This window comes from Alnus glutinosa, chromosome 2 (assembly GCF_958979055.1).
Source record: "Alnus glutinosa chromosome 2, dhAlnGlut1.1, whole genome shotgun sequence".
NCBI classification, from domain to species: domain Eukaryota; kingdom Viridiplantae; phylum Streptophyta; class Magnoliopsida; order Fagales; family Betulaceae; genus Alnus; species Alnus glutinosa.
Window position 1 is genome coordinate 26,601,856 of NC_084887.1, and position 25,657 is coordinate 26,627,512.

At 37.4% G+C, this 25,657-nt stretch overlaps 4 protein-coding genes across 6 annotated transcripts; all 4 read left to right on the plus strand.

Moving 5' to 3' along the window:
• Positions 1-906: 906 nt before the first annotated feature.
• LOC133862056 (uncharacterized) lies at positions 907-8,764 on the plus strand. 2 transcript variants are annotated; one of them, XM_062297908.1, is made up of 9 exons: positions 907-1,187; positions 2,593-2,704; positions 3,362-3,552; positions 3,677-3,771; positions 3,857-4,279; positions 4,638-4,746; positions 6,486-7,131; positions 7,606-7,741; positions 8,503-8,764. In XM_062297908.1, exons 1-8 carry the CDS (start codon positions 1,053-1,055, stop codon positions 7,725-7,727), a joined length of 1,833 nt encoding a protein of 610 aa, XP_062153892.1. In that variant the 5' UTR covers positions 907-1,052; the 3' UTR covers positions 7,728-7,741; positions 8,503-8,764. The 2 variants fall into 2 exon arrangements, with proteins under 2 accessions (XP_062153892.1, XP_062153893.1); XM_062297909.1 differs by lacking the exon at positions 2,593-2,704 and having other exon boundaries at positions 1,048-1,187.
• Positions 8,765-11,005: 2,241 nt separating this feature from the next.
• LOC133861328 (probable carboxylesterase 18) lies at positions 11,006-12,227 on the plus strand. Its single transcript, XM_062297084.1, has one exon. It carries the CDS (start codon positions 11,074-11,076, stop codon positions 12,109-12,111), a length of 1,038 nt encoding a protein of 345 aa, XP_062153068.1. The 5' UTR covers positions 11,006-11,073; the 3' UTR covers positions 12,112-12,227.
• A 3,269-nt stretch (positions 12,228-15,496) lies between these two features.
• LOC133862058 (uncharacterized) lies at positions 15,497-23,033 on the plus strand. 2 transcript variants are annotated; one of them, XM_062297911.1, is made up of 7 exons: positions 15,497-15,771; positions 15,948-15,980; positions 18,749-21,105; positions 21,198-21,455; positions 21,538-21,643; positions 21,740-22,386; positions 22,564-23,033. In XM_062297911.1, exons 3-6 carry the CDS (start codon positions 18,755-18,757, stop codon positions 22,370-22,372), a joined length of 3,348 nt encoding a protein of 1,115 aa, XP_062153895.1. In that variant the 5' UTR covers positions 15,497-15,771; positions 15,948-15,980; positions 18,749-18,754; the 3' UTR covers positions 22,373-22,386; positions 22,564-23,033. The 2 variants fall into 2 exon arrangements, with proteins under 2 accessions (XP_062153895.1, XP_062153894.1); XM_062297910.1 differs by lacking the exons at positions 15,497-15,771; positions 15,948-15,980 and having other exon boundaries at positions 18,102-21,105.
• A 102-nt stretch (positions 23,034-23,135) lies between these two features.
• LOC133862059 (uncharacterized) lies at positions 23,136-25,374 on the plus strand. Its single transcript, XM_062297912.1, has 7 exons — positions 23,136-23,365; positions 23,529-23,773; positions 23,876-24,109; positions 24,220-24,312; positions 24,433-24,534; positions 24,626-25,079; positions 25,187-25,374. Exons 1-7 carry the CDS (start codon positions 23,143-23,145, stop codon positions 25,357-25,359), a joined length of 1,524 nt encoding a protein of 507 aa, XP_062153896.1. The 5' UTR covers positions 23,136-23,142; the 3' UTR covers positions 25,360-25,374.
• Positions 25,375-25,657: the final 283 nt, after the last annotated feature.

The following is a 25,657-nucleotide window of genomic DNA, read 5'->3' on the forward strand; positions in this document are numbered from 1 at the left end:
ATTAATATATCTCAAAATTATTTTACACCATTGGACCTCAACTGGATTGCTTTCAAATTACAAGGCATACGACAAAATTAAGGTCAGGTTTAGTACATAGCATGACATACATAATGCTATCAACAGCTTTAGCATATGGTTAATTTATGCTCCATTTTTTCTTTTTCTTTTAAAAAATGTTTTTACATCCAATTGATATAATTCCAAATCTAATGCAACAACAATAGACATTATTATAATTTCAATTGAAGTAAATTTAGTGACAGGAGAATATTTTTCTTCATAATCTATATATACCAAGTTTTTGTGTGAATCTTTTTGCCACTACTAGTCTAGTCTTGTATTCTTCAATACTACAATCACATTGGAAATTTGGAATTCTCTTTTTAATACCCATATACAAGTAATTGTTTTTCAATATTTAGCCAATTCCACTAACTCCATACATCATTTTTTGTTGAGTAATGTTATACATTATATTTATATCATACGACTGTCAAACAATATTAACGTGACATTCCAATTCAATCATTTAATCTTTTTATTTATTTATTTAACAATAATTGATCAAAGAGTTAATGAAAATATCACATAAATCTTATTGGATAAATGTTGGACAGTGTTAATGGGAGTATGAAACAAGTGGATTTGGCGCACTTGCAGACAAAACATAAATTTAGAAAATACAAAAAAAAAATAATTGGGTTGATTTTCAATTTGGATTTTAAAAGGAGTTTTTCAAAAAAGATTTTTTTTTTTTTTTTTTAAATTTTTTATTTAAGAATGATTTTAGTGTGAATTACGTCTGAAAAAGTAATTATTTATGGGATTAAAAAAAAAAAAAATTATTACAACGCAGTGTTTGGTGACGGATGGATACTCTTTGTCCTCTCGATTTACCATTGCTTTTAACAGTTACAGAGTTTACCATCCTTGTGAAAAGAAAGGAATTCTCTCTCTTTCACTCTAATTTTACACACCGCCATACTTCTTTCCGGAACTTTCCTATCCCCAAACATCCCTACGCACACAGAGAGAGACAGTGAGAGAGAATGTTCAAGAAGGCAGTGGAGGCGAAGTCGCACCAGAGACTGTCAGGGGCAGACAGGAAGAAACTTAAACGAACCGCCAAAGACCGCTTTCCTAGAGCCTCCGATGCCGATCTCGACATCTTGCTCCCACCCAAGGTTTCTCTATTTTTATTCTTTCCTTTTTTTCTGTGATTGATTACAATTTTGAATATCCTCTGGTATTGAGGTTTGTGCATTTGAATGCCAATTACCGTGACTGCAAAATGGGATTCTTCTGATTCTGAGTACTCATATTATTATTATTATACGGTATGCTATGTCCAAAAAATTAGCCCACTTGATTTTGAGTAGTAGTGTATGCAAATCCGATAATTTTGATTCTGGGTATTCATGTTATTGTTGTTTGTTTGTGCCATGCCCGTGGGTATGTCGGAGCTTTATCCATTTTGTTAAGGATGTTACCATTTCCGTATGTGGTGTAATGGGTTTGGCTCAAGTTATGGCATGTGTCAAAAAAAAATTAAAATTGTGGCATGAGCATTCCTTAATGATAACGAGGCATGTTTGGGTATGCCATTTGAGTTTTATAATTATAGGTTAATGAACTCTTAACATATATAGTTGTTATATGCAATTTTATGTCTTGAATTATTTTTTTGGTGCATTTCAAGTAAGCCCATTGTAATTGGGATATTACCATTTGTACTAAGACTCATGCGTTGTCTTCTATATTTTTGAATTAAGTGCCGTTTTGTTGAGCCAAGAGCCATTATCAATTTTATTTCAATTTCAAAGAATAATAATAAATAAAAAAAATCTTACCTAGTCATGGAATATTGTTCATTTTTACTTGTGACGCATGCGATATAAATAATTGGATGACCAAGTAGGTCTAACAAAGGTTTTTGTTTTTTGCTTTATGTTAGGTTTTTTTTTTTTTTTTTTTTTTTTTTTTTTTTTTTTTTTTTTAAAAAAAAAAAATTTTATGGCGAGGAGGTCTCTTTGGGACCTATCCCTGTCAGGTAAAACCTCGAATACATGAACCCGCCCACAAAAACCATGTATCAGGTAAGTGAAGAGACTCGAATAGACGACCACGTGGTATTACACCAAACGAGTGACCATTAGAGCTAACCCTGGTAGTCTTTTTTTTTTTTGGTTTTTGACGCTTCAAAAGGTGATATAGTCTTGGTTTCTATGGACACTAACTGAAGTTATAGAACTTCTTTGAAGAGTATTACTATCTAGATGGACAATGTTTATATAATTAGTGTCCTGGTCGATGCTATCTCAGCGAAGTAGTAATGATTTGATTTTTCTTCCTGCAATTTTGTAGTTGTGGATCCAATTTTTGATTGAAAACATGTCGCCTCAAGAACAACATTTTTATTCATGAAGAGTAGAAGGAAAACGATAATGTTCAAGATTATTATTATTATTATTATTTTTTTTTTCAGCATAGTATTTTCATGCCTTCAGTGCCCTTTTCTTTATAGGAACTGAAAGAATCTATTAGTTATGTACTAATAACTGTACTTTTTATTTAACAATAATATATCAGGCCGAGATAACTGTTTCAAAGTTTCAAAATCGAGTCCATGTATATGGTGTAGAAGGAGGGTTCCCTATGTTTTTTGATATTGATGGGCGAGGCAAAGAAATATATCCCACAGGTATTTGACCAGTTTCAATAACTGGTTTTGTTTTCTTTCTTTTTGTTTGTTTCTCCGAATATCTAACATTTCATCAGTGATCATTTTTCTTGTCCAATATTAGTTTACTAATGACGCAGTTTAAAGTATAATTGCTCTTATATCATCTGTTTTTCTTGGATTGCATCAAGTTGTTGAAGTTATTGTCTACAGACATGAGGGATAGACTTTTTAGGTAGTGTGTTTTCTCCTTTGTTGTGAACCTTCATTGAATACGGAAAATATGTGCATCTAAAGCGAGGTTAAATGGTCCTACTTTTAAAGTGTTATGAATTTCACCGAAGAAAGATGGTAAGAAGTGAATTGCGTTTATAAACTACTACAAAGTGAAGGATGAGATGGGCTAGAGCTATTCATCAAGGAATAATGGTGGTGGTTGCTTACTATGAATGAACTGCAACTTGGGCCACAAATTTTTGCTGCTACACCAGAGAATAGGATGCATTATTTTTTTACTTGAATAGAATAATACTTGAACACTGGGAAACATAGACTCCCACTAAAATTACCAATCAGGACTGATGAATTTTTGAAGAAGTGTTTGATGTAAAAGTGATAAAATGAGTAAAATGCTTTTTGAAATATTCCGCTGAATATTGATGTTTTTGCTGGATGCAGTCTTTGCTCTCTGGAATGTCCCTGAACTCTTGCCTGCTTTCATGCTGAAAGGGGGTGAGGTTTCTCGATTTCTCATTGGAGGGGCAGATTTGATGTTTCCTGGTATTAGTGTACCTGCAGAAGGTTTACCTTCATTTCTAGCTGGGGAACCATGGGCAGTAAAAGTCCCTGGAAATCCAGCTCCAATTGCAGTGAGTATTTTTGGACTCTTTTCATTTTTTTGGGGGGAAATTAACAAAATATGCTTTTGTACCAGCATTCGGAAAACTCTTTCGAAAACTAAGTTATCATTATTTATGATTTATCTTGCTGCAGGTTGGGGCGACCACTATGAGCAGCACTGAAGCCTTAAAAGCTGGTTTGCGTGGAAAGGCATTGAGAATCACTCACTATTATCATGACTTACTTTGGCAAGTGTAGCTGGAATCGTGAATTTGAGACCGATTTAAAATTATAAACGACTTTACAATTGACTTCTTGTGGACTCTTTTACAGGGAATCAGTTGAGGGCCACTATGTCCCGAATGCAGGCTTCTTCGAAGATGTTGTGTTTGAGGATCCTGCTATACTGCAGTCTTGTCAAACTTCTGAGTCGTATGAAGGTGCTACTGATGCTTCTAATGGTCAACAGAATGGCAATGATAACAACGAAGTGGGTGAACCTGTTGATGTAACTGATATCCTGTCTGAACATAATCATCCTTCGAGTTCATCAGCACAGATTGATGTCGAGAATGATACTGCTGAAGTAATTTCAGACATTGGTGATTTGAAGGTAGAAAATAATGTTTCGTCTGAGGAATCAAACGATCAACACACTCTATCTACTCAGGATGTGGACAGCCTTTTGGATAAATGCCTTTTGCAGGCGTTGCATACAACAGTTAAAGACCTTCCCATGCCTGGAAGCACACTATGGTATAAAGGAATGAAGGATGCATATCTCTTTAATTTTAAACTTTTTTCTAGGGTTTTTTTGGGGCTTGTTTTTGTTGGTTGGAAGCCGGCCGCGGGGTGGGGTAAGAATAAAAAAGATGGTGAATAGAGGTAAGAATAAAAAAGAATACTTGGGGTTGGGAGTAAAACAGGCTTAAAATATGGTTATTGCCTCATGTGGTAGTGGTATATGGCACTTTGCATGTTGTTTATGCATTCTTGCTCTTAAGATCAAAAGTGTTGCAGTATTTCCACATTTAGTTATTACTTCATTAGGCCATTGTTTGTAGTATACCTCTCCTTAATTGCTAATAATTGCTGCTGTTTTATTGTGGTGTAGGTCAAACCATGTACTACCTTGTAGGCCTTCAGGAATCACACTAGACATCAAGAAATCGTCCTACAAGAAATTGTCGAAGTGGTTACATGCTAAATCATCCACGGGACTGGTGTGTCTCCTACTGCTTCCCTTTGATAGAACTAATATATTAGGCTGTAAAACCTTACTCTATAGCTGAGTATTCATTGAATATTTATAGGAGAATTACAAGAGTTCATAATAGACTAGGACTCCTATACATGCTGATCAATAATAGATTAAGACTCCTATACATAGTGAAGGTAGGACTATTTAACTCTCATCTATTTAGCATACAATTAGACTTAGGACTCTAGCTTAGAACTAGGAGTCTGGATGAGACCGGATGAGATAGACTTCTTATCAACCACTTTTTGATAGAATTGTGCCGCACAAGACTCATACTTGGAGTGAGAGTCTTGTGTTATAGTTGCATTAATACCCTTGAGTTATTATTTCTATTTCCTCTTAGAAACAGAATGTTTTTAGGCACTTTTAATTATATAAAACTTGGAACTTCATAGTTGGTGTTCAATGATTTTGCCAGTGGAGTCATGTGATGTGTTTGGTTGGGATGATATTCCAAATTTGTCATTTTGGTTTTGCTAAAGTGGTATGATATCTGAAACATGAATTAGAATCTTCTTGATTGCAAAGTCCTATCTGCACAATGTACCTGCTTACTATTCATAAAAAAAACAATGTACATTCTTACTGTTCTGGAAGTTAATAATGTATTTTGTACAGGCGCCAATTATTTGGGCATTTTGTTCGACATGGTAAGAATTTAAACTAACAGGTGGGGGAGCTTGTGTAATATTATCTTTTACCTTGAACTCTGAGATATTGTGCGTTTGTAGCTATTTTTGTTGTTGCTGTTGTGAGTGTATAGATTTATGCATGACATAAGTGATATGTTTGCAAGTGTGGCCCATCTAAGTTCATTGCTTCTTTGTCATGTGATGATGCATGCATGATGACTTGGTGAGAAGCTGGATTTTTTTTTCTTCTTCTTTTACTTTCTTTTTTGTTATTATTATTTTTTTTGGTGGGGTGGGGGGTGGGGGGGTTGGTTACTTGGATGGGGAAAATTGTAGGTGTTATGTGATGTGGACAACATGCTCAAAGACATAACAAAAATGTAGTGGATAACGTGATCAGGATAAAATGGGAAGTGGATGTGGGAGAATGGGGATTTGGAAGCTACAGAGTGTATGACAGTTATTTAGGAGAGAACTGGAAACATTAGTATACAACAATGCAACCACAAATAGGAAGTTTTTAGAGGGTATGACGTTGTGGACTCTAGATCTCACTTGATACTGGAAACATGTGTAAACAACCAAGTTAAAATGTTAAAAATATATTGTTAGCCTCAACTTTTCACTCTTCTTTTTGAAGAATTGTGTTTGAGATTTTTGTAATAATTTGATAGATCTCTTCCACATTTTGTTGGTTTGATAGTAATAATAAATTTGAGGAGGAACAGAATTTTGGTAAATAGAGCTCAGATAAATATAAAATATCTATGCTGATCTATATGACCATATATATATATTTTTGATCTGATTCTTTTGAGTTTGTACATGAACTCCATGCTCATCTCTACTCATCTATTCTCATCTCAAAAGCCTTCAGTTAGGGGTAAAAGTGGTTGATGACCTTGTTTTGTGAATTTACAGTAAGTGAATCTAATAGAGAGACAGGGTTATATATTTTAATGTTCTAGGGCCTGTTGTGTGTCATGCTTTATAGTTATTCTCACTAATAATCGTATAGTGAACTGTTTACTTATCTCTTTCTTGCTTAATGATGATTCTACACGGGCAGATTTCAGTAAAAGAAGATAAATACAAAAAGGAAGTTATGCTATTATCCATTAACTGTAAACATTCGGATTACTCATCCTTCAAGCCTGAGAAACGTCAAGTAGAGAAAAATGATCAGGTCAGTGATCATGCTGCTAATGAAAGCCGGTCAAGTAACACTCTTGAAGTGACAGAGATCTATAAACCAAGTGTACATGTCAATCCCATTTTTGCTTCTGTAGGAGCTGATGTGGGAAAACTTTTTAGTGCCTCAGAAGCCACCGAAATTGTCTTCAAATACATTGAGCAAGAAAATCTGGTAAAGCCCACAAACAAGTCCATAGTGGTACTGGATGCAATATTGTGTGATGCACTGTTTAAGGGGGCCATTAAAAAGGGATCAACTTACCCAACGGAAATTCATAAAAAAGATATAGGGTCAGCATTTATAAGCCGGATGCAAGCTCACCACGTTGTGACAAGAGGAGGTGAGTCGATTGTTCGTAAAGGTGCGCTGAAAGCAATTCAGATACTGACAGAACGGCGGCAAGGTAACAAGAAGGTGACTAAACTTTCAGGGATGGAAACATTTTTGATGGATGCTGAAACCTTGGCATCAGCGCTTCAGAAAAAGTTTGCCTGCAGTACATCAGTGGCAGAATTACCAGGTATCTTATCTTGTCAGTCTTAATAACATTGAGAATATCATGTTTGGTGGTGGTTAACACTTCGTAGACAGTGAGATGTTCCATTTTCGATTTTCTATTTAAGTGTTTTTGTTCGTTTGTGGCAGAATTCGGCTAAAAAGCATTTTAAGGAACTATATAAACTTGTAATTTTGTTGAAATCTGTTTTAAACCTTATGGTGCTTCCACTTTCTTTTCTCTTTGAAAGAATTAAGACGTACTTCTTTGTATGTACAAAATTAATGGCTGGATTTTTCTTTATATCAAGTCACTGTAGCTCATCAATGTTGTCTCCGGATAGTTGATCTGTAATTCTTAGTGCCTTCATCTTTTTTGTTTCACCTCAGGAAGAATTAGAGATGTGTTTCTGTGACTTCTTATCTTATGTGGCAAATGCATGCAAATGAATACATATTTTGGTTGACCTTAATTTTGACAAATTTTCTCTCTATTCAGGTAAGAAAGGTCATGAGGTTTTGCTGCAAGGCGGTGTGATTGATGATCTCGCAAAACATCTGATTGAACAGTATGGAATTCCAAAGAGATACATTGAAGTTCTTGATAAAACCAGGAAATGAGATGTTGGCAAATGGTTAGTTTTCTCTGTTAGCATCCAAGTTTACATGCACATAATCAAATGGATTTCTTGTGTTGCAATAGATTTCTCTCCATAACAGAATGCTTTGGTGACGGGCTTGATCTTGGGTTCCTGTGCTGCATGCATGATGCTATCTATTATATTTATGCATATGTTCTTCAATTCTATAGTTGGCATTTGTCAATCGCTATAGATCAATGATTCTGCTCAAAATCGTCATTACCCTTTGTTTATATGCACCATCATCAGTAGAAAGGTCTAATTGTAAAATACTGGTAGCCTTGTATGCCTAGTAATGTAAGAATCTCTTAGTAGGATATCTTTTGTTTACCGGCATTGGTTGTGCTGGTAGTTTGACACACAAAAGATTATGCCTTTTCTTCCAAGCTAGTTTCATTGCGATTCCTGGGATTTTTTACAAGTGTCTATGTGCTTGCTTGAATCTAATTCTTGCATCCTTACATTTAGTGACATGGTTGGGTGTTTTGTAGTGCAATGAACTGTCTGTTGTTTTATGTGGTAAGCGTGTCCAAGATATTTGATATCTGTTAATACTCATGTAAAAGGTTTATTCATCTCTTACTTTCAGGGATACATTTGATGTCCATGTGGTGCGTTTTTCCCAATATTAATCGTGTGTTCAAAATTTTTTGCCTGACATGCAAAGTTTCCTTTAGTCATTATTGTGGCATCAGTATATTACCATTCTTGAAAGATAAATGTATTGATTCAAAATTTTAACATTTTTATTTCAGGTGAAAAAGTGAGGTGGTGATTGGGGTATTGAACTTTATGGATATGCTTCAAAGTGCCCGACACTGCCTAGTAAATGTTTTATGTTTTTCTTTACGCTTGCTGCAATACAAGAATAGAGAGGAAAATGAAGAGGAAGAGGTGTATAAGGTCGTCTTTTGTGCACCATAGTTTGCAATACTTCTGTCATGCCTAGGGTTTATGAGGTAGCACATTTTGAAGCTCTATAATTTGTTTTAATCAAGTCATATCTCATTATGTTAATAGTTTTGTTCTCTTAGTGAGGAGTAGCAACTTATATTGTTAGCTGAGCATAATAAATTCAAAAACTTTATTGAATTAAAATGCTGAAATGGAAGATCACAAAACATAACAAGAGTTTCTGAAAATCTCTCCTGTGCTCTTATAGGCACTTGCTCAAAATAAGATGAAATAAATCATAGCATGACATGAACTTTTCCTCAACTAAGTAACCATCTGGCCTCCTAATTTGTCTCTTCCTGACTTGGAAAAGAAAATAAAATGGACAATCGACAAAGCTCAGCAAGCAACATTCCCAATCAATTTGAAACTGGTTGGGTAAAAACATTTTCTTTAAAATCTATTCTTCAAAAACATTTATTCAGCATGACAGGAAAATTCTTAAAATATTTCTTTGCAAAATTGAACATAAGAAAATCTCTTTCTTATACTGTGGTCTTAGCATATTGTTAACCATTGCATGCATGGGTTTGCGTAATCTAACTTTCGAAGGTCATAGCAACATCAGTGGCCGTTGATGTGCCTTTTGGTCAGCTGATTAACTTCTGGGTGCATTTAACTTGGCAAACATGGTGATTATACACCTTTATGTAAACGTCTTTCGGTGTGTTGCGCTTTATCCGAACTTTGGTAATGTGTTGTGAATTTTTTTTTTTCTCTTGGGCCAAATAATTTTGCAAAGCGTCCACCTCTTCATATCTCCCCTTTAATTTTTCTCTCTTAAACTCTTATCTTTTAAGGCAATGTGAGAGGGGCTTTTCTTTCTTTCGAAATATTTTCTTTCATAGGAACATAAAGGTACCACGTGTGTTGGGGCACTTTTGGATTGCACTCGGGTTCATTGCAAGTTGAGGGAGTCAAAGCCCAACAGTCTCGTCAATCTATTTGATTGACAGCAATTGGGGCACTAATGGCTTGTAATCAAATCCGTTGGGGTACAAAATATCAAAATTGTTCATTTGACACTTGAATTCCTATTTTGAGTGGGGTTGTATGTCGACATGCTCAGGTCGAACGAGGATTGTTCATTTGACACTAGTCTTGGGAAAGGGATTAGTACAAATTACACAATTAATTCAACACCATTTTCGGTACCAATTATATGTTTATATATGGTAGAGTGGTATAGTATGATTTGTTTTCAGTATGTGGTTTCATTATTACTTTACCAAGCAAATAAATCGATCTATTTACATATTTACATGTTTGAATATGATATGGGATTATGAAAGTATCAAAGCTAGTACTGAATTTTAGTTTGATATTTTAAGCGAGAAGAAAAGTCTCTCTTTGTTTTATTTTTACGGAAAACGATTTTTACTGTAACGCTTTCACAAAGTGCTTTATCGTATTGATTTTTTTCAAAACCCATACATACACCTTTACAAAAGTTTTACCTTGATTTAAGAAAACCAGTTGTATTGATTTTTATCAAATAAAAGAGAGAAATTTTAAAGAAAAATGAGGCTCGTGTCACATAGTCATAGTTGGATACATTTATTTATTGAGCCGTAGATTCATAGTTCCACCTATAAAATTGTTTGATTTTATAGTTATAACTTCATAAAACGAATAAGAACCCAAGGACATTGACCCATGGATTTCGGGTAGAGGCCGAGTATTTTGGGGCCGCTTTTGCATAGGATTAATCATGCTTTTTTGAGTATGTAGAGTTGAGTAATGCTTCTTGTACATAAGGTGTACGCAATTTGTAATGTGTGTTTAGCAGATTTTTTTTTTTTTTCAATGAAAACTATTTGCCATGACACAATATGTACACTTTGTGTGTAAGAAATATTACCCATGTAGAGTTATATGTGAAATGAAGCATTTATTTAAGTGAGACGTTACAATTACACTATCAATTAATCGTTAAACAATCAAGAAAAATGCTTCAACTATATTATTAAATATTCAAAATATTTCAACTGCATTATTTTGATATTCAGAGTAATGTTTACCGAGATGTATTACTTGCACAACAATTACAAAATAATATTGATATATTCGATATTTTTTTTTTTAAAATTTTTTTAAAAAAATATCAGACACATCATCATTATTATTCAATTGTTTTATGTAGGTGCAAATATAATATCTTTATCTTACCTGTCATATGAACACAATTATAGGACCGATGATCAGTTGTCCCCGTAAAGGATGACGATGTGAAAGAACAATAAATAATTCAAAATGGATCCCATAAAAAAAACCTCACCCACTATTCGAACACGCTTACCCGCATTGACAACACGAAAAAACACCACCACCGGTAGCTCTGTAGCTGCAGTTGTCAACAGAGAGAGAGAGAGATGCCCCGTAGCGACAAAAATGTCGAACAAAGCACAAACCCAAAACCAAACTTCCCATGGAAGGTGAAGCTCCTCATGGGAGCATTTTCGTGGATCTCCGACGCCTCATTCCGCCCCAACGTGAGAGTCAACCGCCGCCTCTTCAACTTCTTCGACTTCAAAGTCCCTCCCTCTACCAATCCCCCCGATGGCGTTGCCTCCTCTGACACCACCTTTGACCCTTCTCGCAACCTCTGGTTCCGCCTCTACAACCCAACCCCCACCCCCACTGGCGGCGATCCAAACGACGTCGTCGGCATGCCCGTCATCGTATTCTTCCACGGGGGCGGCTTTGTCATCGGCCAGGCCAACTCGATTTGGGTGGACAAAGAGGCGCGCCAGCTCGCCCGAGAACTCCGCGCCATCGTCGTCTCCGTCAACTACCGGCTGGCGCCAGAGCATCGGTTCCCGTGCCAGTACGAAGACGGTTTCGACGCGCTGAGATTCATAGACGAAATGGACGGAGACGATCTGCCGGCCAATGCTGATCTTAGCCGTTGCTTTCTCGCCGGAGAGAGCGCCGGAGGGAACCTGGCCCACAACGTGGCCGTCAGAGCTGGCGGGTACGGCTTCAAGAGGGTAAACCTCCTCGGGCTGATAGCAATACAACCGTTTTTCGGAGGGGAGGAGCGGGACGAGTCCGAGATCCGATTATCCTGGGGCCCGACTCTGAGACTGGACTGGACGGACTGGTTCTGGAGAGCTTTTTTGCCGGACGGGTCGGACAGGGACCACCCGGCGGCGAATGTGTTCGGACCGAATGCGGGTGAAATATCGGGCGTGAAGTTCCCGGCTGCGATTGTTATAATTGGAGGGTGCGACCTGTTACGGGATAGGGACATGAGGTATTGCGAGGGGCTGAAAAGATCGGGAAAAGAGGTATGCCTGGTGGATTATCCGAATGCGGTCCACGGGTTCTGGAGCATGGGCGTGAGGCCCGAATATTGTTTGTTTTTAGAACAAGTGAGGGAGTTCATGCAAAAGCAAATGGCCGAATAGGCGAATATTGAGGTACTCCGTACTCCGTACTCCAACCTTTGCTTGCTGTTGCATGCATGCATGCATTATGATCGAGCAATAAATAAATAATTTTCCAAATGTTCCATATATATTATATTATCATTTCATTTCTGTGTAAATATATATGCATTTATTTATTTTCTTAAATCGTTTTAAGAGGACATGAGATTCTCAGATTTCGATCAGATATGCTTGTGGAATGATAATTCATAGCAAAATTATTAATATATTAATTAAAAATTGAAACATATATATATATATATAATATCATTCGATCAAAAACGATATTTTGCCATAGAAGGATCGAGTTCCCTCCGTGAATAATTAACAACTCTATATATATATAATGGAATCCTGCGTGACATATATACATGGTGTGCTTAAGGTGGCTCCAACGTGTAAACAATTATGGACTAAATTATAATAAGACAAGGATCGGAGAGTGGAGAGATTATTGTTGATGTAGTTAATTGGTTACTTAATTCCACCAAAAGAGTTCCTATTAATCTTCATAAATATTTACAAAGGGTACTCGCCACGCCAGTTACGCCAATTTTGCTAGGGGATTCGATCACTATAGATCCCATTGAAGGATGGAGTTGATCTAGTTAACGTGCGCCCTTATAGATTAATGCTCCGTTTGTTTCAGTGTAAACTGTTTTTTGAAAAATATTCTCGACATTTTTCTATGTTTGGTAAGGGAGAAAATAATGATCAATGAAAATCATTTTCAATTTGATCGTAAAAGTCTCTTTAATTTTTAGAGGATTTTAACTTTTCATTCCTGCATGCACATTTGTGGGAATCTGCATAACCGAATAACCAGCTCTGGGTGTATAATATATTAAAAAAAAAATTAAAAAATTACATGGTTAACGTATGTATATATATGTATATAATGTATCAATTTGTGTGACTAGAACAATCTGAAACGTGATCATGCATTCACTACAAAAATCGCTGCAGTTTGACACGTGTCTACAGTACCCGTTACTGTAGACACGCGTCAAATTTGACACGTGTCACAAGTGACACGTGTCAAATTGTGCAAGCGTCAAAAATGGACACGCGTATGAAATACACGTGTCCAATTGGACACGTGTATTTTATACGCGTGTGCAAGTGGACACGAGTATAAAATACTCGTGTCAAACTGGACACGTGTCTTATTACACGTGTGCAAGTGGACACGAGTATAAAATACTCGTGTCGAACTGGACACGTGTAATAAGACACGTGTCCAGTTTGACACGAGTATTTTATACTCGTGTCCACTTGCACACGTGTATTAAGACACGTGTCCAGTTTGACACGAGTATTTTATACTCGTGTCCACTTGCACACGTGTATTTTTACACGTGGCAAATTGGTATTTTTTGCCAAAATAAACATTAAAAAAAAAATCAGTGTTGTATTAATTTTTTAAAATTAAAAAAAAAAATTAAACTCATTATCTTATTAATCATACAAATCTTTGAAAATACGGTGTACATAACTTATACACATAAAATTAAGTTTGAAAAGTATATGCTATATGTAAATTTTATATTTGAAATTTATACTTTTTAGGTTCTTTATTTATATGTATATAGTATACTATATTGTACTATATACATAATTAACCAAATTTGGTGCTATATATCTAATTAAACCAAATAGTTCAAATTAGGGTTCAGTTTTGTACACCATCTACGTGTAGAAACAAAAAAAAAAAAATTTAAACATAACAAAGTTAAAAAACCTATAATTAATACTATATATATATATATGCATGCATGTAAACGGTTTAGAAATTATATACAGTAACCTTTTTATTTATGGCTATATATAGTAATTGCAATTATTTTTAGAATTCTGCGCTACATAATGAATTAAATACTTATAGTTTAGTCCCTCATATAGTACATATATACATTTAGGGTTTATGGCTATATATAGTACATACCCTTAGGGTTAGGGTTTATAGCTATATATAGTATATACACTTAGGGCTAGGGTTTATACCTATATATAGTATATATACTTAGGATTATGGTTTATCGATATATATAGTATATACACTTACGGTTTGGGTTTTAGGGTTTATAGGTATATATAATATATACACTTAGGGCTATGAATTATAATTTAATTGATTTTACGTTTAATGAATAATAATGTCAATATATTTTTCACGTTTCATTATTGTACACTTTTAAATATATATATAATCATGAGCAGTTCAAAATTAAATAAAACCGATATATATAGTATATACACTTAAACTTATGATTTATAGCTATATATAGTATACATACTTAGGGTTAGGGTTTATCGCTATATATAGTATATACACTTAGGGTTAGGGTTTATAGCTATATATAGTATATACTTAGGGTTAATGTTTATCGCTATATATAGTATATACACTTAGGGTTAGGGTTTTATGTTGTATAGGTATATATAATATATACACTTAAAGCTATGGGTTATGATTTAATTGATTTTACATTTTATGAATAATAATGTCAATATATTTTTCATGTGTTATTATTGTATACTTTTAAATATATATATTAAATCACGAGGATTAGGGTTAGGGTTTATGACTATATACAATACGTACCATTAATTAGGATTGTAGTTTATAGCTATATATAGTCTATGCACTTAGGGTTAGAGTTTAATTTTATGGTTAGGTTTTAGTTTTTATTTTTTATTTAGCTATATGTACGGTATATACATTTCAGGCTGCATGGGTTTATATTTTTTTTTTATGTGGTTAAATTATATATATATATATATATATATTTTTTTTTTTTTATGCATGCAAATACATTTCGGGACGTGTATTTAAATACAAAATAATATATAGTACATATACTTAGGGTTATGGTAGTATAGTATATATACTTATACTTAGTGTCATGATTTAAATTTAGGGTTTATATTTAGTTTTAATTTATAGTTTATGTTTTAGTTTTAGGTATTAGGGTTTAGCAATGTGTACATGCAGTACATGCAGTGCATACACGTTATGGGTTGCATGGGTTTATATAAAATATATATATATAATATATTAAAAAAAAATAAAAAAATGACATTTGGAGACGTGTATTTACATACACGTCCCCAATTGGGCACGTGTACTACGTACACGTGTCCAATTGATTGGCCAGGTACTGCGCGGGAGTTCTCCCGCGCGCCACCTGGCCAATCTTAGGATATAAATTATATTTAAATTATATATTATTCAAATTATATACTTTTTCAATATATTTTAAATTCAAAATTTTATATTTAATTTATATAAAAGAAATGGGTAGCTTCCAGAGGAAGCTACCCATTTCTTACGTAATTCTCTCTCTCTCTCACTCTGTCTGTCTCTCTCTCTCTCTCTCTCTCTCTCTCTCTCTCTCTCTCTCTCTCTCTCTCTCTCTCTCTCTCTCTCTCCGTCGAGCTCTGGCCGGCGACGACAGCCCATTCCGGCGACCCTCCCTCTCTCTCGCTCTCCCTAGCTCTCTCACCTCCCGTTCCGGCCGGCCAGTACTGTCCGGTACCGGCCCTCTCTCTCTCTCTCTCTCTCTCTCTCTCTCTAGCTCTCTCTCTCAGCTCTCGCCACTGTCCCCCGCCACTGCACAGCCCTCGCGTCCGTTCAAGGTATTCCCTCCACTTCCGGCCTCTCACTCTCACTCATCTTCTCAATCTCTCTCTCTCTCTCTCTCTCTCTCTCTCTCTCTCGGTTTACAGTGCATATCTAACATTTTGAGCTTTAATTTTTTTTTTTTTTTTTTTTTTTTTTTTTTTTTTTTTTTTTTTTCTGTAAAAAATTCCAGGTACACGTACAAGCTTGCACTACAAAAATCACTGTGAGTTATTTTTATTTTTGTTTTGAATTTTTTGCTATAAGTTTGTATATTTTATTAATTTTTTTTGTGATATTTGTATAATTTTTTTCATTGTCTAGTTTGTGGAAATATGGAATATATACTTGCAGATTTTTTATTACTGATTTTTTATTACTGAATCATTGTCTAGTTGGTGGAAATATGGAAAATATGGAATATGGAAATATGGAATTTATTGGTGATTATATTTAATTTTTTTTTAAAAAAAACTCTTGATGTGAGGATATTTGAGATATATTTTAGTGTGCTACTATGGATTTAATGTGCTATTGTGAATTTTGGTATTTTTATGAAGTGGCAAAAAGAAAAAATATCCGCTATCATCTTAATTTTATAAAAATATGATCGTGAGCAATAATGGCAAAGTAAAATTAAAATACAAAATTATAATCAACATATTGTGCTATGAATATATATAAATTGTGGGGAAAATAAATTGTGCTACTAATATATATAAATTGTGGTATTTTCGGGAAAAAAAAAACAAAAAAACAAATATTCCACTGTCCACCATTTACAATCATATTCGTAAAAAAAACCTTAAAACAAACGTCATAAATCATCAATTGCGACGAATTTGTTTTTTATCTTCCATTTTTAACGTTAACTATTCATGTGAAGAGACTACATATTTATAAGAAGAATTTGGTATCTTCGGATAAAAAAACTCAAAAAAAAAATACTAAAATTTCTCTCATATGCATATATAAACTTTATATCCTAAAATCATAACCATAAAACCAACACAATAATAAACCCTTAAATAAACTTTGAATCCTATACGTTCTAAAAAAAAAACCCTTACCCTAAACCCTAAACCCTAAGCCCTACAAAAAAATCCTACACTTTCTAAAAAAAACCTAAACTGCTAAACCCTAAACCCTAACAAACCCTAAACTCTTATAAAAAGAATAAAATAAAACCCTAAACCCTTTAAAAAAAATAAAAACTTACTACACTTTCGAAAAAAACAACGAAAACCCTAAACCCTAATCCTAAATCCTTACAAAAAAAGATTCCTACACTTTCTTAAAAAAAACTCTTAACCCTAAACCCTAAACCGTAACAAACCCTAAACCCTAAAACCCTAAACCCTAAACCCTAATCGCTTTAAACCAAAATAAAACCCTAAATCGTAAACCCTAAACCCTTAAAAAAAAAAAAATTTACCTAAAACCCTAAACCCTAAACCCTTAAAAAATAAAAACCTAAAACCCTAAACCCTAACCCTAGACCCTAGACCCTAACAAACCCTAAACCCTAAACCCTAAAAAAAAAAAAAACCTAAAACCCTAAACCCTAGACCCTAACAAACCCTAAACCCTAAACCATAAACCCTAAAACCCTAAACCCTAAACCCTAATCGCTTAAAAAAAAAAAACCCTAAATCCTAAACCCTAAATCCTTGAAAATTTTTTTTTTACCTACAACCCTAAACCCTAATCGCTTAAAAAAAAAAAAACCTAAAACCCTAAACCCTAACCCTAGACCCTAGACCCTAACAAACCCTAACCGTAAACTCTAAACCCTAAACCCTAAACCCTAAACCCTAACAAACCCTAAATCCTAAACCCTAAACCGTAACAAACCCTAAACCCTAAAACCCTAAACCCTAAACCCTAATCGCTTTAAACCAAAATAAAACCCTAAATCGTAAACCCTAAACCCTTAAAAAAAAATTTTTTTACCTAAAACCCTAAACCCTAAACCCTTAAAAAATAAAAACCTAAAACCCTAAACCCTAACCCTAGACCCTAGACCCTAACAAACCCTAAACCCTAAACCCTAAAAAAAAAAAAAAACCTAAAACCCTAAACCCTAGACCCTAACAAACCCTAAACCCTAAACCCTAGACCCTAACAAACCCTAAACCCTAAACCCTAAAAAAAAAAAAAAACCTAAAACCCTAAACCCTAGACCCTAACAAACCCTAAACCCTAAACCATAAACCCTAAAACCCTAAACCCTAAACCCTAATCGCTTAAAAAAAAAAAAACCCTAAATCCTAAACCCTAAACCCTTGAAAAAAAAAATTTTACCTACAACCCTAAACCCTAATCGCTTTAAAAAAAAAAAACCTAAAACCCTAAACCCTAACCCTAGACCCTAGACCCTAACAAACCCTAACCGTAAACTCTAAACCCTAAACCCTAAACCCTAAACCCTAACAAACCCTAAATCCTAAACCCTAAACCCTAAAAAAAAAATAACCTACACTTTCTAAAAAAAATACCCTAACCCTAAACCCTAAAAAAAAATCCTACACTTTCTAGGAAAAAAATCCTAACCCTAAACCTTAAACCCTAACTCCTAAACCCTAAACCTTAAAAACATTTTGACATACACTTTCTAAAAAAATACCCTAACCCTAAACCGAAAAAAAAAAAAAATTCCTACACTTTCTAGGAAAAAAACCCTAACCCTAAACCTTAAACCCTAACACTAAACCCTTAAAAATAAAAAAACAAAATCCTACACTTTTAAAGAAACAAATAAAACCTAACCCTAAACCCTAACAAACCCTAACCCTAAACCCTTTAAAAGAATAAAAAAAATAAAAACACTTACACTTTCTAAAAAAAAACTAAAACCCTACATAAAATAATCCTACACTTTCAAAACAAACCATAACCCTAACCCTAAACCCTTAAAAATAAAAAATGAAATATATTTGTACACGTTTATACTGTAAGCCGTATGATTTGTCTTGTCCTCTTAACCCTATACAGATAAACATGGACAAGTCTTGGATGTCAACACCTAGGGGTACGACACGGTATAACGATGGGTGTAGGGCGTTTGTGGCATTTGCCGTTAGTAATTGTACGGCCGGCGATGGAAAAATTTACTGCCCATGCAAGTATTGTCGAAATAACCAGCGTCACACTCCTGAGTACGTTCTTGCCCACCTGACTGGAGGTCGGGGGATGAATCCGGGATACAATTTGTGGTATATGCACGGTGAGACTACGACTGGTTCCGCTATTCCTGGTCAGTGTTCGAGTCATCACAGTGGCACAGAGGCCGCTGACCGTAGCACTGAACATGGTGATCATGTCACAGAACAGGAGGGTGTCGCCGTGGAACAGGATGATAACATGCACGCCATGTTGCGTGACGCCTTCGGCGTGCACGATGTTCCTGAAGGGGTCAGTACTCTTCCGCAACAAGTTGATGAAGATACCTCGTGCGGGGACGCATTGAAGTACCAAGAGCTGTTAAAGACTGCCGAGAAGCCCCTTCACCCTGGTACGAAGCACAGTAAATTGAGTGCTACTGTACACATGTACAACTTGAAGTGCGTTGGAGGTATTAGTAACAAGATATTTTCAGACATTCTCGAATTCATCAATCAGTTGTTGCCTCCTTGCGATGAGGCATTGCCAGATAACACGTATGAGGCGAAAAAGTTCCTAAGTGGCATGGGTCTGGGGTATGAGAAGATTCCGGCGTGCCGTAATGACTGTATGTTATTCTGGAAAGACAATAAAGAATTAGATTCATGTACCGTATGTGGAGAGTCTAAGTGGAGGGCTGATACACATGTAGATGATGATGGTGAGATCATATCAGCGAGGAAAAAACGCCCGGTGAAGATCTTGAGGTGGTTTCCACTCATCCCACGGTTGCAGAGGTTATTCATGTCTGAGCATACTGCGCCCCATATGAGATGGCATGCAGAAGGCCGCACTAGGGATGGCGTATTGAGGCACCCGGCCGACGGTGAGGCATGGAGATCGTTTGACATTTTACACCCAGATTTTATGGCAGAGAGTAGGAACGTCCGGCTTGGTTTGACAGCAGATGGATTTAATCCATTTGGGAACATGAGCACATCCCACAGCACATGGCCCGTAATGCTTGTGCCGTACAATTTGCCACCTTGGATGTGCATGAAACAGTCGTCCTTCATCCTTTCCATGGTTATCCCTGGACCGAGCTCACCAGGTATGGATATTGATGTTTACCTTCAGCCATTGATTGATGAGTTGCTGCAACTGTGGAATGTAGGGGTACGAACATTCGATGCTTCAAAGAAGGAAAATTTTATTATGCGATCTCAGTTGATGTGGACGATAAACGACTTTCCAGCGTATGCAGATTTATCTGGTTGGCCTAACAGGGGTGCGAAGGCATGTCCTTGCTGTATGCAATCGACGCGTTCTATACGCTTAAAGAACGGATGCAAATTTTGCTATATGGGGCACAGGAGATATCTGCCGCCTGAACATCTGTGGCGGCTTAACAGGAGGACATTTGACGGTACTGAAGAATTTGACAGCGCCCCGATTGTGCCATGCGGATACGAGGTTCTCCAACAGTTGGACGGAGTTGCGTTTGGGGATGAGACCGCGGGTAAGAAGAAGAAACGGAAGAAGCGGAAGAAGGGTGCAGGGAGTTCCGATGTTATATGGAAGAAGAAAAGTATATTTTTCAGATTGCCGTATTGGGAAGACAATTTGCTTCGGCACAATCTTGATGTTATGCACATAGAGAAAAATGTCATGGACAATATACTTGGCACTATTTTGGATATAAAAGGGAAAACGAAGGACAACTTGGCAGCTCGGCTGGACTTGCAGGAAATGGGGTTGAGACCTAAGTTGCATCCGTTCACGGCCGCCAATGGTAAAACGTATATTCCCGCTGCCTGTCACACCATGACTAGAGAGGACAAAGAAAGTTTTCTGAAGGTTCTTCGAAATGTGAGGGTCCCGGACGGATACGCCTCGAACATTTCACGATGTGTTCGGCTGAAGGACCGTACAATTTCCGGGTTGAAGAGCCACGATAGCCACATACTGATGCAACAGCTTCTTCCAATTGCACTGCGTAAGTCATTGCCTGATAAAGTTGTTAGACCTCTTGTGGAGATTTCGGCATTTTTTAGAGGCATATGCTCAACAAAGCTATCACAAGAAGATATGGACCGACTGCAGGGTGACGTCTGTATCACTTTGTGCAAACTAGAACAGATATTCCCTCCAGGGTTTTTTACGAGCATGGTCCACTTGGTCGTGCATCTTGTGCGCGAGTGTAGACTCGGCGGACCCGTGCAGTATAGATGGATGTACCCGGCGGAGAGGTAAAATTCAGCGTAATATGTAAATATATAATTTGATTTAAATGTAACCATAATTGACGACAATTAAATTGTCGTGTATGTGTGTACACCAGGAGTCTGGGGCATTTCAAGTCTACTGTGCGCAATAAAGCGGCTCCTGAGGGGTGCATTGCGGAGGGGTACATAGCGACCGAGCTGGTAACGTTCTGTTCAAGGTATCTGAATAACGCACCAACATTCCACAACAGACCTCAGAGGAATCCTGATGGATCCAAGGGGGCGGGCACGCGTGTTACCCTGAACCGGTTGATAATGCACCAGATTCATCGTTATATTGTGTTCAACTCTGAAGAGTTTCACAATTTGCGGACGTAAGTAGTGTTTATATATTTAACAGAATTCGAATAACGCATCTAATTGATTTTACTACATAATTGTATACGCTGAATGTAGGATGCACAAAGACGCGCTTAGGCGATCATGCACTAGAGGTCGCATTACGGAGGCTCTTATTGAAGCAGAACATCATGAGCAGTTCTGCGAATGGTACCCTGCATATGTAAGGAAATAGTTGTAATTTTTAAGTTGGATAAAGTTATGCGGGTTCAATATAATTACCCAATACACGTGTTTAATATTTGTAATTATAACATAGGTCGATGGCCTTGACGATCAACGTAGGGAGGAATTGGGCCACAACTTGGTTATGCGTTGTAGAGGGCTGAAGGAGACAGCGGTCAAGTACAACAGGTACGTGGTAAATGGGAAATTGTTTCGCACGCTTGCCCATGATGTGGGAAGGAGGACTCAGAACAGCGGCGTATGTGTTCCTACCGTTGAAGGCGAAACGTACTACGGGCAGTTAACCGATATAGTTGAGGTCGAGTACTATGACAGGACTACGTACGTCCTATTTAAGTGCAATTGGGCAGACCCCACGATGGAAAGAGGATTCACAATAGACGAGTATGGCCTAGTGTTTGTCAACTTCAATCACCTCGTCCACAGGGGAGAACTGATTCAGGACGAGCCGTACGTGCTTACATCTCAGGTGGATCAAGTATTCTACGTCGAAGATGGAAGGAACCCAAATTGGGTTTGTGCGGTTAGGACCAAACCGCGCAACGTGTACGACGTTGGCCAGGGGGATGGGAGTAATGAGGATGGTACAACCTACCATGAGTGCGTACCGCTCGTACTAGCCACTGATGACCTACCTGATACGAATGATGAATTCGAGTACGACAGGCCCGACATTGATCCGATTGAAGCTCCTGTGATACAATGATTGATGTATTTCTTGTGAGTATAATTAGCTTGAACTCAACACACTTGACTGATATATAAATTGTTTGTACAATTCGCTTGAACTGAATAAGGGTTTCTATTATTTGCATAAATTTCGTTGTATAATTTGCATATTCATTAAAAATATATTACAAAAAATATTCTAATTAATTTGTCTACATTTATTCGCAGGTATTGATGGACCAGGGACGCCATCCTTATGCATATCGGGCACCTCGCCCACCCGTGCCCCCCATGACCACGCCCACTGATTCGACGCCAGTATATACTGCGGCGTGGCCACCCCACCCAGACGGGGCTTATAGACCATTGTTGCCGGGTATGGTGGCCGTGCCCACGTCAGATCACGGGCAGACCAGCACAGCTGGAGTTGGCAGCTCTCCATTGTCGGAGCTGCCGACATTATCTCAGTTAGGGTTCACCCAACCGGGTAACGCCTATCGATGGTGGGTGCAAGAGGGGGTGGGGTCACAGGGTTATGCGCCGTACTTTCCGTATACGTATAGTCGACCTATGACGTGTAACCCTGATAGTGAGACGCAGGATTGTAGATTTCCACTGTCACAGACCGGGGAGATGCAGATGCCGGCTGTGGGGTTGGGACAGATACCGGCACAGGCGGTGATGCAGGGCCAGATTTTGGGGCCGAGACAGATGCCAGCATCGGGGGCGAGTCAGGGCCCGGGGCATGTAGAGAGGCAGATGCCGTTACCTGGTGAGAGCCAGATGCCGCTTTTCGGTGAGAGTCAGATGCCGCTTTCCGGTGAGAGTCAGATGCCAGATGTGGGGGGGAGCCAGACTACCCATGAGGAGGACGTTGCGATGTTGGGTACCGATCAGTTGGCCCCCGGTAGCCCCCAGGGTATGGATTCAGATGATGATCAGCATCCTCCACCAGCCGGAGAGGTTGGCGAGGAGGTTGCAGGCGACCCAGCGACGCAGCACATAGGGACTGGGCAGATTCGGTTGATGGGTAAGTACATATGTAGACATCCTTAAAACTCATATTATGTTACCAAAATATTTTTTTTGGTTTGGAAAAAAATAACTATTTGATTACATTTTGTTTATATATGTGTGTGTGTGTTATTTAGTGTTAACCAATTAAATTAATGTTGAATATATTTTTTCATTAGGGTACAACCCAGACGGGACCATTTATTATGAGGTGATTGACGACCCAGCGAGAAACTGGGTGCTCCCGAGGGGGAAGAAGGTTGTATTGCAGTACAATGCTGCTATACAACCTGTAGGACGAGCCTGCAATCGTTTTCGGCGGGAAGTGGGCAAGATGATCAGGAGTGGGTCCTACATACACATGCGGGACGAATGGGCGAGGGTAAATAGGCAGATTAAGCAGGCAATGTGGAACGCACTGATGGTATGTTTATGAATATAATTTAATTATTTATTTGAATTAAACTTGAGCTTAATGTTTAGGTTGAAGTTTTTAAACCTATAATGCTTTGATTGAAATGTGCAGGAGGAGTTCTATCTACCTGTATCAGTTGACATGCGCAGGGCACAACAGGAGGCGTGGAATGATATTGGACGTAAGCACCGCTCGTGGAAGTCGAGGTTCAAAACCCAACTAGGAATTGGAGACGGTGACACGCCCGAGAGTATCCGTGCGAGAATGCCGGAGAAATTTTTTGAGCAGTATGATGCAGAAGATGTAGAATTCCTGCTGAGAGATTGGTGCAGAGAGCATAAAATCGTATGTAGGCCAAAAAATTGTCAACTATTTTTTAATAACAGTTCATTTAATTTTAGTTTTAATTTAAGTGTGTCAATTGTTACATGTTTACTTTCATGTTCAATGCGTAGGCAACCTCTGAACGGATGAAGAGGTTGCGGGAGCGGAATGACCTACCCCATTGTGCGGGATCTAAAAGTTATGCCAGATTTAATCACGAGGAGGTAATTAAATATATATGTTTATGTTTTTAATATTTGTTGGTAATTGTTTTTCTTTTTCTTTTTCTTTAAACTATTTTTATCGCTATCTGTTTGTTATATATGTCAACTGCATGACGACAGGCATGTACATCTGGCACGCCCCCCACTCGCGCCGCGTCGTTCGTGAAGACCCACACAAAGAAGGACGGCACTTTCCTGAACGACCGTACACGGGTCTTATGCGTATGCTACTGATTTAGTTTACTAATATTTTTAAATTATGTGTGATATGTCATTATTCAATATATGACTTTTTCATGTTGACGACGTACAGGAGAGGATGACGCAGAGTTTAGCCAGTGATCCAGCCGCCACGCAAAGCGTCTCCGCAGACACGGTGCGTTGGGCACCGAACGACGCTTACGAACAGGCGATTGGGAGGCCTGAGTATGCAGGGAGGGTTCGGCAGGTTGGCCCGAACGTCACACCTGTTCGAGGGACATGTTTTTCATATAGGCCTCGGTCACAGGGGGGACCATCTCAGGGGACGTCTCGGGATTGGGCCGAACAGTCTCGGAAGATGGAAGAGATGCAAGCGGAGCTACATGCTGAGCGAGCGAGGAATGACCGTTTGGAGCAGCGCGTGCAACAGTTCGACGGCATAGAGCAGCGCTTGCGAGAGATGGAGGTCTTCATGTCCTCCATGGCAGTACCAGCACCATGTGTTGGTAATCAGTCTTCTCCTGCACACGTAGGTAGTACGTCGTCCGTTGGTAGTGCATCTGCAGGTATGGTTTATATTGTGTATAGGACAAAATTAATTTCAATTTGTTTTCATTACCCCTTTAATTTTGCAAGTAATATTATATACTTTAATTGTCTATATTATTTGCAGGTAATTCGACAACGGTTGGTACGTTGTCGCCTGTTGGACGACAGCTGAGCCAGCACTCCACTGTCGCTACACCTTCGCCCGCTACACCATTCATTGCGCAGCAATCGCCGGTGGGCGAGAACACGCGTGGGACGGTACCTCGTGATTCGCAGAGACGCCTTTCAGATTTGTAGATATTTTGTGTAATTATTTTTTGTTCGTAAATATTTGCTTGTTAACGAATATGTTATTAATTATTTGTTTGTGTAGTATGATTTCGTGTTGGTTTTGGGTAAAATAAATGCTGCGTTATTTGTGGTCGAAAATTACAAAATTTGAAAAATTCAAAAAAAAATTTAATTAACCCAAATAAATTTTATAAAACAATAAAAAATTTATTTTTTTTTAAAAAAAAACTAAATTCAGTTTTTTATTTAATTAAAATTTTTATTTAATTTTTTAATTGTATTTTTAATTTAATTAAAAATACAA